General features: G+C 40.5%; 1 protein-coding gene across 2 annotated transcripts in view; it reads right to left on the reverse strand.

Annotated features, from left to right (window-relative positions):
- Window positions 1–1318: 1318 nt before the first annotated feature.
- Window positions 1319–14434, reverse strand: part of LOC122967341 (cytohesin-3) — a 36284-nt gene continuing 23168 nt past the window's right edge. For both annotated transcript variants that reach the window (XM_044331933.1, XM_044331932.1), the window contains exons 4-13: window positions 14312–14378; window positions 14010–14128; window positions 13453–13533; window positions 12855–12967; window positions 11657–11805; window positions 10941–11052; window positions 7542–7618; window positions 5957–6028; window positions 5633–5787; window positions 1319–3207 (exon numbers count right to left, since the gene is read on the reverse strand). In XM_044331933.1, coding sequence (XP_044187868.1) covers window positions 3135–3207; window positions 5633–5787; window positions 5957–6028; window positions 7542–7618; window positions 10941–11052; window positions 11657–11805; window positions 12855–12967; window positions 13453–13533; window positions 14010–14128; window positions 14312–14378 — 1018 coding nt within the window. In that variant the 3' untranslated portion in view covers window positions 1319–3134. The remainder of the gene's footprint in view (window positions 3208–5632; window positions 5788–5956; window positions 6029–7541; window positions 7619–10940; window positions 11053–11656; window positions 11806–12854; window positions 12968–13452; window positions 13534–14009; window positions 14129–14311; window positions 14379–14434) is intronic.

Consider the following 14434-nt stretch of genomic DNA (forward strand, 5'->3'; position numbering starts at 1 on the left):
TTCCACATCACACTTGTGTAAATTTGGCTGCATGTGGTGATGTCTTAATCTCAGATTCAAAGTGAGCAGAGAGAAACTTTCTCTCTTTAGCAGATGTACGTGAAAACAGCCTTTTAGTGTCAAACTAACATTCAAGTGAAGTAACAAGACCCAAAACACATCTTTTAGTATAGTGGGACTTAAACAATAATAAAGTGAAACTTAACTGTGGCAGCAGTGATGCATTTGTTAATTTATTTACTTTATAGAGTTAAATGTTTTGAGTAAGTGACCTTTCGTGTTGTGCTGCACATTATCAGCTGATGTGATTGTATGTAATGTTCTGAGAACTGCAACAGTGTTTCAGAAAATGTGCTTAAAGATCCCCTCCAGACATGTTTCAAGACATATAAAACTACTTTGAATAATAATTTGTGTCTTCTATGGTTTTTCTATAAAAAAAAAGTTAAATAACCTCACTAGAAATTCTTAAAATGACATCTACTCCTTTTACCTCATTAGAAATCCAGAATCCATGTTAATGTAAATATTGTAAGTTTCATAAGTTTAACGGCTGAACACAAGATGTCTCCTTGAAGTGTCAATTCTCAGTGTATGTCACATATCCATACTGGACCACGTTTGGCCCCAAACTAGTTGTGATGTCACAAATTATGTTCGTAGGTATGCGTCTTAAACTCAGATTTTCTGTAAAAACTGAGAAACTTTCCACTTTTAGCAGCTGAATTTGAAAACAGCCTTCGAGTGTAAAATTCTGCACATACATCATTCTGCACAGTGAAGCTCCTACACTGAAGTCAAGTAACAACAAGCAAAACACATTTCTTAGTGGAGGAAGACTTTAAGAAAAACTGTAATTCTACAAAGCTGCCTTTACTAGGACTGGTAGGCCCTAAACACTATCAAACCCTTTACTTCAACCCTTGGTTTGTATTCTTAACTTTCATCTTTAAACATTATTATTATTGACACCTAAACTATTTTGTAGATATTTCCCTCCCAGACCAATAGAGGGCGCTCTCTCCTCAGTCATTCAGTTCCACATCTTCTCTCTCAGTCAGATCTCACAGGGACCAGACATGTTTTCCTTTACTCCTCTTGTTCTACTTCATCTCCTGTTACTTTACAATGTATTTGACCATATTCAGGTAGACACCACCTTGCTCTGCATGATTGAGGACGACATGATATGTATTCAGGGAGCTTGTCACAGTGCCTCGCGAGAAATATCTCTATAATTCATTAATGACAGCTTATTACTTATGCAAATATGTAGGTCAAGACCAGCATCAATAATACATACGACATACATCTGCTGTAAGCTTTATGTATACTTTATATAGATACACGTAATTTACAACGTGACCAATAGCTTTTACAGAGAATATAAAAGTTAATGTAACTATAAGCCCACACAGGGCAGTAGAAGATAATATTCTGCCCAGACCACAAGGCTTTCATTGTATTTTACAATCACATAGAAAACTACTGGTGTAGAATTTATAGTTTTTGACATCATCATCATCACCGATATCACTGTACTCTAATCGTCATCATTAACAATACATCAAGCACCATTTTCACTATAATCTTCATTATCATCATAAATACAAGCATCTTTCTCACTCACCAGTCATGGCTTTTCAACGGCATCGTCACAGTTATTGACCCTAAAGCACAAATATTCTTTTCGTCATCATCATCATCCTTGTCATCATATTTTTTTATGATTTATGTTTAAGGCTTTTGTATAGAAGACCCCAAACTTCAGCTGATGCAAACTTCTGCCAGTAGGCTCAAACATGTTACACAGAGTGTGCATACTACAACAAAGAGACCAGAAAACCTATACATTATATATACATACATAACTTAAGCATACATTGTTTAACATTTACAGGTAGTATTAAACCATTTCACAAATGAAAATAAATACAAAATGATAGTATAATAGGTTATATTTATATACTTTTAAAGAGGAACACAAAAGCAAGCAAAGATCTTTAGGATTACAAACCAAATGCAAACAGGATCACAACAATACATCGACCTTCACTGACATAGGCCATAGACAAGAAAAAAAAAAGGGGGAAAAAAAAAGCTTAATCGGACTGGTACCCATTAATAAAACCTAGCCAGTAGACTGAAAATACTTTCTAAGCTGAAAGTGCTTTTCAGTCCGAAAGGTAAGTTTCACCTCTAGCCTTGGCAAAGGCGCCTTTATTACTCAACTAAAATAAAAAGTATGCACATTTCAAAATTCTCTGCTCCACACTTCTAAATGAAATCAGCCCAGCTGACTCAAGACTGTAATGCTTTGTCAGGAACTTAAAGGTAAGCCGGCGTTGCTTTCTGAGGTTACTCTGAGCAGCACGTCAGCCGTGGCATCTGGGGAGAAGAACTCAGCACCAGAGTGAGATGACAACATGGACCAGATGAGGTTATACTGATCTACCTGCTGCCTCACAATCACCTCTTCTCTCCGTCCGCATGTCTCTTCCTTCTTCCCTCCTTCACTCAGGTGTCTCTATTCACCCTTAAAATCCTGCTCTGTCTAGCTGACCATACATCTGATTTTGAATTACAACCTTTTTTCATAAAGCACAGTGGAGGGAACATTTATGCACCCATACTGTAGAAGCTGTGTGCACTTATAGCATGCACACACTGCTGCATATACACACACACACACTTACACACACACACACACTTACACACACACACACACACACACACACACACACACACATATTGGTCTATAATAACCCACATGCATGTATGTGCACCTGAAACATGGCAGTTGTGCTTCTGCGAGATCTAGAAACATGTTATAAGCATGAGAGGGGGGAGGTAGGGGGTGTGTGTGAGATGGAGGAGAAACAAACTGGCTGCTGCTCCTTGCAAGTCCACATATCTGAGTTTCCTGGAGCTCTGCTGGCCTCTTGGTAGAGTGTGATGTCTCCCCAACATGACTTGCAGACAGTTCATTGGAGGTTCGTCTTCAGGATCTGAGTCTGTTTTGGGGTTGGCAGTCATTTCTGTGGTGAACCAGCTTTTGCAGTGTGTGGTTTATTGTATGTGAGATAAAGATGGAGGGGGGTTTGGAGGTTGTACATGGAGAAGATTGTCCCTCTTCACTTCTTGTTGGCGATGCGTCTCTTCCTGGTGGCCAGCATGTCGTAGAAGGGGTCTCTGCTAATGCTGGCCCTGGAGAAGCCAATCAAAGGACAGCAATGAAATAAATAACAAGGCCACATGAGAGGAGGGTCTTGAGCATCTTTGATATGGAAATGTAGGCACATTTATACAAAACCCTGCCTTAACTAGATCAAAAAAAAAAAGAAAAAAGTTTGTGCAGTGACCTAGTTCGGTTTCCATGGTTTCTGAAGAGGAACCCCCCCACCCCCCCCACCCTCACCCCCTCCTAAGTTTTTTCTTGGTACTCCGGTTTGCTGGAACCTCTCACTGATTCCCTCCTCCAGAACTCAAGCCAAGTACGTAGTAAAACACACAATCACACACTCTCCCTTCCGCAATTCTGTAGGTTTATAGGTCTGAAGGAGGGTGAACAATGGCGCTCGAGACTCTTCTCCGTACTCCCGCTCCCCTTTTTAGAGCGATGCAAAGGCAGCGCACAACGAGAGCGAGCGAGTCAGGAAGCCATTTGGACTCTGCTTAGGAGCCCAGTTTCACGGCTGCTAAATCCTGTTAGCACCAGCACAAAGCAAGAAGAGGCTCAACCCCCCACTGCGGATATCTCCGATTCCCTTTACGCCGCCACGCGCTAAAGAATGAGTCTGTGTACGATGACTATCCCCTTCTTTCATACCGCTCATTGTCATTTTCCACAACCCAATTTCATAAAACAAAAACTCCACTGGAGAGAGATCAAATCCAAGTGGGGCTGCCGTGACTAATACAAAGTAACATTTCCCTCATTTCTGTCCTTACAAAATATGTAGAAACCTATAATATATATAATGGAAATGAAACATATAAAATGTAAAAATACATACTTTTCTCCTTTACCAAAGCATTGCATTAATTTATAAGAGACAGCAGCCTACTTTCTCCATTGACCCAGTTGGTCCAGCATCATCTGGGTCTGTGTGTTTGTGACTCAAGATAAGCAGATAGAGCGTTGCTTCTGGGATCATTTCTACTTTAGAAGAGGGGAAAATCATGATTTCCATAAAAAGCCTTTTATCTCCCCAGACCCCCGAGTCCTCTTGGACCCCTCTGGTGAAGCACGTTAGCCTCCGTGGCTGCGAATGCATCAGCCCGGTTTGGAGCTGCCTCTCCTGGATAGGTTTTACTGGGTTTGCTGGCTCACCCCTGGGGTGCTATAAGCAGTGACTAATCCCCCATCACTTCCCCGGTGAATACTCTTTGAGAGTATGGAGAGAGAGGGGGGGAAGAGGAGCAGGGGAGATTGCACTATATTACAGTATACAAGTGTTCTGTTCTGCTGAGCAAACTCTCTTTGACATTGCACCATCTTCTATGCAGGCGATTACAGAGCATCCAACATTTAGGTCACTGGCAGCAAGGTTATTATTGTGAGAGCTATGCATAGTATGTGATGGAGAAAAAAACACACATTTGCTGTCTATTTTACTGTCTATTTAATATTATAATGACATAATCTGTATAGATTTAGGTGTGTTTAAAACCACATCAGTATATTTCCTGGGTCTCTTTTATATCAGTTTTGTTCTTGGGCCAGACAAGATTTCAGTATCACTCGAGGTGGCAATACCTAGTTATTCGAAAAGGTTGATGTTTGTAGTTAATATTTTAGTATGAAAACCATTGTTGAGTGGCAGCTTTGTCACCGTAACCAGCACATGAAGTTAACCACTCACCACATTTGTATGCTTGTTCTGGCTTGATTTAAGGACCTTTATTCACGTTTTACTATATTATGTTAAAGGGGGCATTCTTGGCTCTCATTGGAGACCAGTATCAAGGCTGCCTGACACATAATAGAACTCTTCAAAGTGTCAGTGAGTGTTTTAAATTTTTCCCAATTTTTTATGTGTGTTTTTTATGTTTTTAAAACTGTGACAACTAGAAGCATCACAGACACAAAATTTAAAAATTTGACAACTCATTAAAATTCAAGGATTCATGAAATGTAGAATTTTGAAAGCTGACCCATAAACGGCTTTAATGAAGGAATAGATCGACATTTTGGGAAATTTGCTTTATTGACGAGAGTTAGATGAGAAGATCAATGGCACTCTTATATTTGTCTGTTAAATATAAAGCTACAGCCAGCGGTTGTTTAGCTTAGCTTAGCATAAGGACCAGAAATGGGAAAACAGCTATACTGGTTCGACCTGAAGGTTACAAAATCAGCCCATCAGCACCTCTAGAGTTCTTTTGTTTAATCTATACAAAAACCAAAGTGTAAAAACATTAAGTTGCGGTTTTATGGTTGCTTATGTGTGGGACTATTTCTTGGCTGGGCACAGTGACTTCCTAGATTGTTGTTGTCACAGTGAGGTTGCCAGGCAACCAGTGGAGACTCCAGATGAATAAAAACCTTTCTCATCTAACTCCTGGGAAGAAATCAAATAAACCCTAAATGTTGAACTATTCCTTTAAGTGTGCTTGTGAGGAGTCTTACTTGATGGATTTAATCCATTCCTCCTTCTCCTCCGGCGTGGGTGCTGATATCCTGTACACCACGTGGTTTCCCTCAACAACACGCCCATCCGCCTCTGTCTTGCAGGCTTTGATCACCTGGCCCTTGTGGTTTGGGTTGTAGAGCTCAAAGCAGTTCTGGTGGGGGACAGAGAGCATGGCATCAATAATGTTAGATAATTAGGTTTGACTGCACATTGACCATGAGATTATTTACAGTGCGAACACCCAATAAACACCGTAACAGAGGAGAAGAAATACTTGAGGTGTGATTTACGGGTGAGGTCTCTAATGAGACAACACTCACAGGTTTCCTGGGCTCCTCCACCTCCCTGATACTGAGATTCTCCAGTGGGATGATCCCACGAGGCTCCTTGTCCTTAAGGAGAGAGGGAAGAGAAACATGAGAGGTGGGAGAAAAACAACCAAGTGAATACAAAGAGAGGGGAATTGATAAGACAGTCAAAAAGCAAGCACATAAGAAAGAATATAGATCAGAGAAGCAGCATAGGGAGAGAAAGAGGCAAAAAGAGGAAAGGCAAAGGCAAAGAAAAGAGAGATGCTTATGTAAGATTAAGACAAAAAGGGAAGATATGGACAGAAAGAGATCAGGAAAAAGAAGAATGGCGAGAGAGGTGGGGAAGTGAGGATAAAATCAAAAACAAATCATAAACAATAAAAACAAATCATACAACAAATCATCTCCTCCTCCTCTCATCCTCACTGCTCTTTCTGCTATATTATGTTTATTCTAAAAAGCACAAGAACACATCCATACACTGTACAGGTAGTTTCTCATTTTCTCCCCCTCAATCATTCTCCCACCTGGTTTTTACCTCTAAACCCCCCCAACACCGAGAACAACTCACACTGCCTGATTTGTCACTTTATAGTATTAATAACTCAAAGAGTATACGCAAAACAAATAAGAAAAATGTAGGAGTGTATTACAAAAAAACAGATAAACAAGTAATGAGCTAAAAAGGAGCCCAAGGTAACAAGGAGGAGTTATGAATCTATAGAGAGAGTCTTCAGTTTGTCAAAGTATCGTATAATCAGACCCCAAGTGGATTTGAATTTTTCAGAAATGTCCCCGCAGCAAAAACTTAATTTTCTCCTCTCGTCCTCACTGCTCTTTAAATGAGTAGATAATGTGTGCGTGGAACAGTCAGGCCAGAGGACGGGACATAATGATAGTGTCCTGAAGGATAATATCAGGGTAGAGAGAGAGGACAGTGCTGATGCAGCAGCTAGCAGGGACACACAGGCACTGATAAAAATCTTCAAGGACGCACATATAAACTTTATTCTTACAGAAAGGGACACTAACAAACACACATGTGGGCACTTGGAAACACATACACATGAATAAATATATGTCATGGACACATAAGGCTTTTTGGAGGTGACAGGCATCATGATTTGATAACATCCCAAATGTATGTAGTAGCATTTGCTAACCACTGTGGAAGCAAGTAGAAATGACCTTACATAAGACCTTACATGACCTCACTTCTGTTTGACTTTTGTGATAAATTATCCTGTGTTTTGGATGAGAAAATTTTGTCATGTTTAATCTGTTTGGCACTGTGTAATTTTTACTTGAAGAGCAAAAAAAGTTGTTATTTGTCCTAGAATATGTTATGGCACCCTCAAATCCCGGAATGTCCTCCCAGTTGAATTCAGGCACCATATAAATCATATAATCAGAGGGTTCATCTGTAAATACATTCATTATGACCAAAAAAAAAAAAAAAAAAATGAACAGAGGAACCATTTTCATTTCATTTGGTGGTTGAAGGCCGTTAAGCAGCCACTTTGCTTACCTCAGGCCTGTTCTGCAGACACACAAAGATGCACACATGATAACACAATGTTAGCGCGAGACTCACCGTTGTATATTCAAAGTAGTAGAGACAGTTGTCCGTCAGGATGAACCACCTTCTCTTCCAGGTTTTCACTCGGCCCCCTGACAGGAAGAGGAAGAGGACACAGGAAGTGATACAATGGCCACAGTGACAGACTGGCTGTCTCCCCTCAGGAAAAAAAGCAGGGATGTGACTTTCCTTTATGAAGCCGAGCCACGTCCTCTCTTTTCCGACTGTTGTGCACTTTAAAACTACATTCAACTAAATTGAATATTATAGTATAATAAATGACAATTAATGAAATTGACTGAAAAGTCAGTTTCCTACTGTAATGGTCAAGTGATAAAGGCTCCTTGTCATCAACCACATGATCATGTGGTCATATGGTCATATGACAATTTGACATACATAATATAATGCAATACTGTACATGCCCATGAAAGATCAATTTGTATGTTTCTCTGATCTTAAGTTTACAACTTTAGTTTCTGTCCAGTGTTCTTATCTTTTGAAACACTGCATGAAACATACTTGTACAGTCTGGGACAGGCTGGCTGTAGGTCCTGTGTTCTGTGTTAAAATTGTATTTTCATATAAATGTAACTGTTGCAAATTGTCTCATTACCATCTTAAGACTGAGTTTATGTTTTTTAAGTTTTTTAAGGCTTTTTTGATGTTTGTTTTTCTTTTTGTCCTCTATGAATACATATAGTACACAGTACAGTGAACAACTGCACTAAAAACCAATATGTGACGCTCTGTATCGTGGATCTGATTTAAACGAGGTAAAACATTCTTTCCAGGTATTAGAAAGTGAAAGTGAAACATTTTTGGGTGCATGTTTAGACAATACATGTTTCAGGTGTTGAGCCTCTTTTTTTTTTATCAGGTCAGCTGTTTACTTTTGGGCTGCATCAAAATGTTGAACAAAGTTTAAAGCTTTGCTACCATTGTGGCATAAAGAGTTAAATGTCAATCTGATTATGAGAAAACAGTTTATCTCACTTTGACTTTCTGAAACACGCAGGCAAACCCCGTGTGTGATTACAATCAACCACCACTATCTCCAAGCTTCACTAAATGATGACTCACACAACTGATAAATAATTACTGACTTTGCTTATTCATTTTTAAAGGAAACAGGATAAAATCTTATTGGCTCTCAGGAGAGAAGAGCAAACAGCACTTGATATGAACCTAATGTGGCACCAAAAGCAACCCTGAAGGAACACATACAGGCACACACACACAAGCGCGCACACGCACACACACACACACACACACACACACACACACGTAAGCACACAAACACACACCAAACCCCAGGGCAAGTTCACCACCTCACGTGTTAACGTGTGCAAACTACGACCCCCCCCCCTCCCCCAAAAAAAGCAAAGAGAGAACGAGCACAAACGTCCAACACGAAGCAGAATTCCGCCTCTGGCGGCAGAGTCTCGTGTTGGAGGAAAACACCACTTGCTTCAGAGACGTAAAGCAGGGACAGTGAGGAAGCTCTCCTGGTGGGAGACACATGTAAATGTGTGCATGCAGGCGAGCAGAGAGTCACGCTCATGTTCTAACACAAGCATACCCTTGCACCTACATCCCTGCGTCTAAACATGAATCAAAACATGAAGACGTGCACATGAGCATACTCAAGCACATTCTGATGATTTCCTGTGTGTGTGTGCTTTGACCTAACATTCCTGATTAGTTCCTCTCAATACTAACCATCCCTTACGGTTATGTTTGCTAGCAGCACTTTCCACTGCAGCATTTCCTTCCTGTTTTCTATATATGGGCCACACACCATTATAAAATGCTCCGGGTTTCCTTACATTTCATTACAGACTCTGGCTATTGTATTATCGTGGCCAAATTTACACTCCATGTACAGAGAGATTTGCTAAAAAAAGACATTTATTCCTTCACATCCTCCAGGGTTTATTTTTAGAGAGTCAAATTAGAAATATTATAGTGAGAACTGGTGCGGGAAATGGCTCCAGGGAGGAACAGTACCAGAATGTAATCATGTTAGGTCTGTGAGCCACAAAGGGGCTATTTGCATTCACACTTGCAAGTTTGATGAGGCTACAGAGACGTTACATAGAGTTAGAAGAATGTTCAGGTCAGAGCCAGGTGTGTGTGTGTGAACATAGTCATAAACCTCATCACCTGCAGTGAGTTTGCCCTTTAACCTTTGACAAACAATATCCAGGCTACTAAATGGTTTTATGTTCAATAATAAATCAACTTAAGAGGTGCAAATTAAAACCATAACAAGTGCTGAAAAAAGGACTTGAAAGGTGATGAGATGCTACATAGGTATGCAAAGAGCAGCAGAAAATGCCTTTAATGTAGTGTGAACCGTGGAGTGTTGTCCAAACCAAAAACACATGTAAACAAAGAGGAACATCTGGCACAACAGAGTAAAAACAAGATGTTATAAATCTATTACCTCACTGGGAAAGCATACACCCCATCCAGTCCCTGGCACACACATAGATGCACACACACACACGCAAACACATACAATATAAACAGTTAAACTGTGTGTTCCTTCCCAAACTACATTCACAAGTCTGGGGCCATGTTTAAACGATGGGTGCACACAACATCTACTATTTCCCACACGTAAACTGGTATTCATGAGAACTGATTGTGCAATAATGCAATAATAACTTTTGGAGGTATAACAACAAACTTCATTCTGTCCAAAATAACGAAGGGGACTTTCCCGAACTTCCGAACACAATATAAAACCCAACATAAAAGATAAACTTAAGGAAGTAAAGTGAACCAAGATGTTAAGTGTACAATAACTAATAAGTATAATTGCTGTTTACAAAGAGATCTTTTATACAGATTCTTTTAATGAGCGCTCTAAAGTAAATCCCTGATTATTTTATAGATGTTTCATGATGATGATTGAGAACTGACTGTCAATGATGAATGAATTATAATGTTGGTGCTATAAAGGGTGACAGCCATGCATAATTTTTACATGTAATGACGGTTGCTCTGGCATTGTTGGAGAACTTTGGATAGTCGGTAAAACTGAGCTTGACTTAAAGATAGACTAACATCTAGCTAACATGAACATTTTTCAGCATGTTATGTTGCTCAAGTAAATTTATGAATCTCATCTTTATTTGTTAAAGACAACACAATATTGTTGATGTTTTGAGCGGCAACACTTCACTAAAATTTCACTGCATCTAGAACATGATACCTCACCACTCAGAGTGCGTGAGAGACAGTAGCCTCTGTCCTTAACCTCTATCGAGCCGTTTAAGTTCTCGTTCAGCTGCGAGGATAAAGCCACAGTTGTGGAGAGAAAAGTGCAAGAGTAACCAAATAAAGCCGTCCGGGATGTCTTGCATTCCTCTCAGCAGGGGAATGTGCGGAGAAACACACACTAACCTAATTTGAGCAGCCAGCCCTCTCTGTCTGGGTTGAAGAACGTGTGCGTCAGGTCATTCCCATCATCCTCTGGGATCTTGAAGGGTTCGCTCTTGATGCTGTCGTATAGATTCTGTACAAAGAGAGAGGAAAGAGATAAGAGGGCAAACTGTGTGAAACAGAAAAGCATTAGTTCACATTTCACACTTCCAGATGAACACACACACACCTCTGCCTCCATCTCCAAACATTCAACACAGTCTTCAGATTAACGGCGCATTAAACATGACATTGACAGATTCTATTTCAGTGTAGGAAAGTGAGAGAAAATGATTCATACTTCGCTGACTCTGGAAGCACGGTGATGAGAAAGTCTTTAACAAAGTGTCTTCTACTTAAATGAAACCAAGGGCACTTTGGTACAGACGTCAGCCTGCAATACGTGTGTAGATCTACTTGTTTTTATGTCTTTTTCTTTGAGAGATCACGTAAGATCATTAGCATCGGTATCTGGGGAGAAGATCTCATTCTGCTGAGCTGCTATGTCTCAATTAGTGAAGCATGACTCTCTGCTTTGCATACCTCCTATAGGTCTCTTTTCTGTGCTAAATCATAATACAGCATTTATTCTTAATCTTAATTGTGAAAGTTACAGTCACCAAATGCAGTATTTCAAACCTGTGCTGCATTGGATACATTTGTCAAACCTAACGAACTAATAAAGTCAAAGCTCTCACCCTGAGTAGCTCCTCTGGGAGGTCTCCCCCCTCATTGATCCCTCTGTTCATGGAGATGAAGCGCTCCACGGGGGGCTTGTCTCTGACGTTGGGATTGTGCAGGCTGGTGTTCAGCATAATGATGGCAAATGATAGGACATAGCAGGTGTCTGTGGAGGTGATTACACACAGTGAAATCAGAACATGTTTATGGATTAGTGTAGAAATTATTAAAGATATTTAACGTCAAGTCAGTGGAGCCCAAATCAAACACCAAAATGGGAAGCACAGCACTGATGATTTGTGATTAAACAGACAGGAATCCATCAATCGATTTTCTCGGCAACAAATTTAGGACTCTGTCTAATAAAAAAGAGAATTTAATCAACAAAGAGCTACATATTCTGGGACACACACACATTCTGCCTTCCAAGGCCATGTTGCATTGAAGTCAGAGTGTTCCTGACAGGTTGTGAACATACACACACGCACACATACACACAGATGATCCATTGATCTCATGAATCTACATCGTAACTCCTGCTAACCATCCTCTACCTCATCTATCCGCACACACTAACTGTCCCAGTCAACATCCTCTGCTCTGTAATTTACGACCCTGTGTGCACAACAGCCCTCTGACGTGACCAATAACTAAGTCTGTGTGTGTCACCACTGCACCACATCAATAATCATGACCCGAGCTGTCACCTGTGTCCTCCTCAACACTCGCCTGTTTAACACAGAGGCAGCAGATGAAGAGCGATGAGCAAAGGCTGCGCTATTGACCAGTGATCAATTTCATTATCACTGCTGGAGACACTGATACTGATTACACTGCGATTAGCAAGCAACCTGCTAACCACGGTGGAAAATGTAGAAGAATTGGACTGTTGGTCCTGTCAAGTTCAGGCACAGGATAAGAGAAAGAAACCTCAAAGAAATTCTCTAAAACCAGACATTTATGTAGTCAGAAAGGGTTTGTGTGCACCAGTGTTTTATGAAAATCTCCAGTGTTGTGGCCACATGCTAAAGATTTATACCACTCAGACAGGTCCAGCTGTCTAATGAGAGAAGACAGAAGCATTGATCTGAGGCTGAGGTGGTCTGGCTGGCCCATGTTATCTGTCCTGGACTGTCTGGCTGAGTCTGACTCATATATCTAATACAGTAGTGTGTGTTGGGTGTGTATTTGTGTGTGTGTGTGTGTGTGTAGTACCTGTGGACTGGAAGACGCCAGGATTGCATTGGCAGTACCTGGAGGCAAACGCCTCCATCATACGATCAATCTTCTGGGCTTCGCCAGGAAGTCTGAAGCTCCACAGAAACTGCCTGCAACAGCAGGAAGTAAGACAGAGAATATAATGACAGATCATGAAATATTTATGCAAACGTACATGACAGTCTATGGATATTCACTGTGAATTTTAAACTCTACAACATGCCTCAGCTACTCATTTCTTTACATTAACATCTAGAAGAAGAAAGAACCCATGGAATAAATGAACAGACAGACAGAGATTACTTTGTAACATGCATGGTGTAATTCTGTTGTTAAAATTGCAACTGTCAAGACGTACAACGACTGATTCCATGATAACATTGTAGTAAAATTCGCTCTCATATTATTAGAAACCTCTTTGCACTGTGTTGTCCAATAAGACTTCAAATTAATGGATGTACTGCTCAAACTAGAATGGATCCAATTTCATCTTCTCATTGGTTCCTGTACTGTAGGAACACGCCCACACTAACGCAGCCCTTTTGCATTCTATTTAACTTTGTGCTATTTTTGGTCTGAACACCCACAAACTCACCTTAAGGCTTGTACGAGGTTGAGGTCTGCAAACTCATGAAGCTCCACGAATGCCTGGAGGACCTTAATGTTAAAGTCATCCCTAGAGGAGAAGAGGAACACGTGTCCCACATGTTTAACTATTGACACACTTCTCATTCAAACAGAAACTGAAAAAATAGACACTAAACTGTTAACAGGGTTATTTTGGAAATACACTGCAGTGTAGAGTGACAGATTCATACATTTGGGGGTCTAGGTGGAAAGTATGATCCTACAGCCAACTCACAGCACCAGTTTCAGACAGAAAGCCACTGTGTCGGCTGAGCTGAGCAACATAAAATCCCTGTTGTTTTGACAGTCTTATCCTCATTGATTTCTATTCGATAAGAACCACATGTCCGCACAGTTCTTTTATTGGCACGGTCTCCCGCCGCTGCTCTGCTCAATAAATCCAGACTACCAATTTCCTGGGGCTTTATGCCCACATCTGAGCGCATGCACTGCAGATCTGACAGGGAGATGGGGAAAGGAAAAATAAAGGTGGAAGGAAAACAGGGGGAAAACTGGAGAGCTCACCGTTCCCCTAAGTAGTCCCCAATGACCGTTTTGTTCAGCCCCTCGCCTTTGTAGAGAAACTGTGCGATGTCCTCTGGGGTGTTCTGGAGAAGATCGTTCTCCAAAAGAAACTGGATCCCCTGTTTAAAAAAAAAAGAATGCACTCTTACCTGTCTTATACTGTTTTAATAGCCTTGACAGATGGCTTGGATATATTTCAAAACTACATTCAAGAACTTCAGTAAATTTCTAAAAATGGGGTTCAACTTTTTCAGCTTTATTGATTCTGACAGACAGTAGATCTGTTCCGGTCAGGGACTGACCTTTTTAGGATCCATGTTGAACTTCTTCCTCCCCATAGCAATCTGTTTGTTTCTTTGTGTGGTTTTGCTGCATTAAAAAAAAAAAAAAAGATAGAGACATCCGTCATGTGACAGTTAAAGGTG

The sequence above is a fragment of the Thunnus albacares genome, chromosome 17, assembly GCF_914725855.1.
Source record: "Thunnus albacares chromosome 17, fThuAlb1.1, whole genome shotgun sequence".
NCBI classification, from domain to species: domain Eukaryota; kingdom Metazoa; phylum Chordata; class Actinopteri; order Scombriformes; family Scombridae; genus Thunnus; species Thunnus albacares.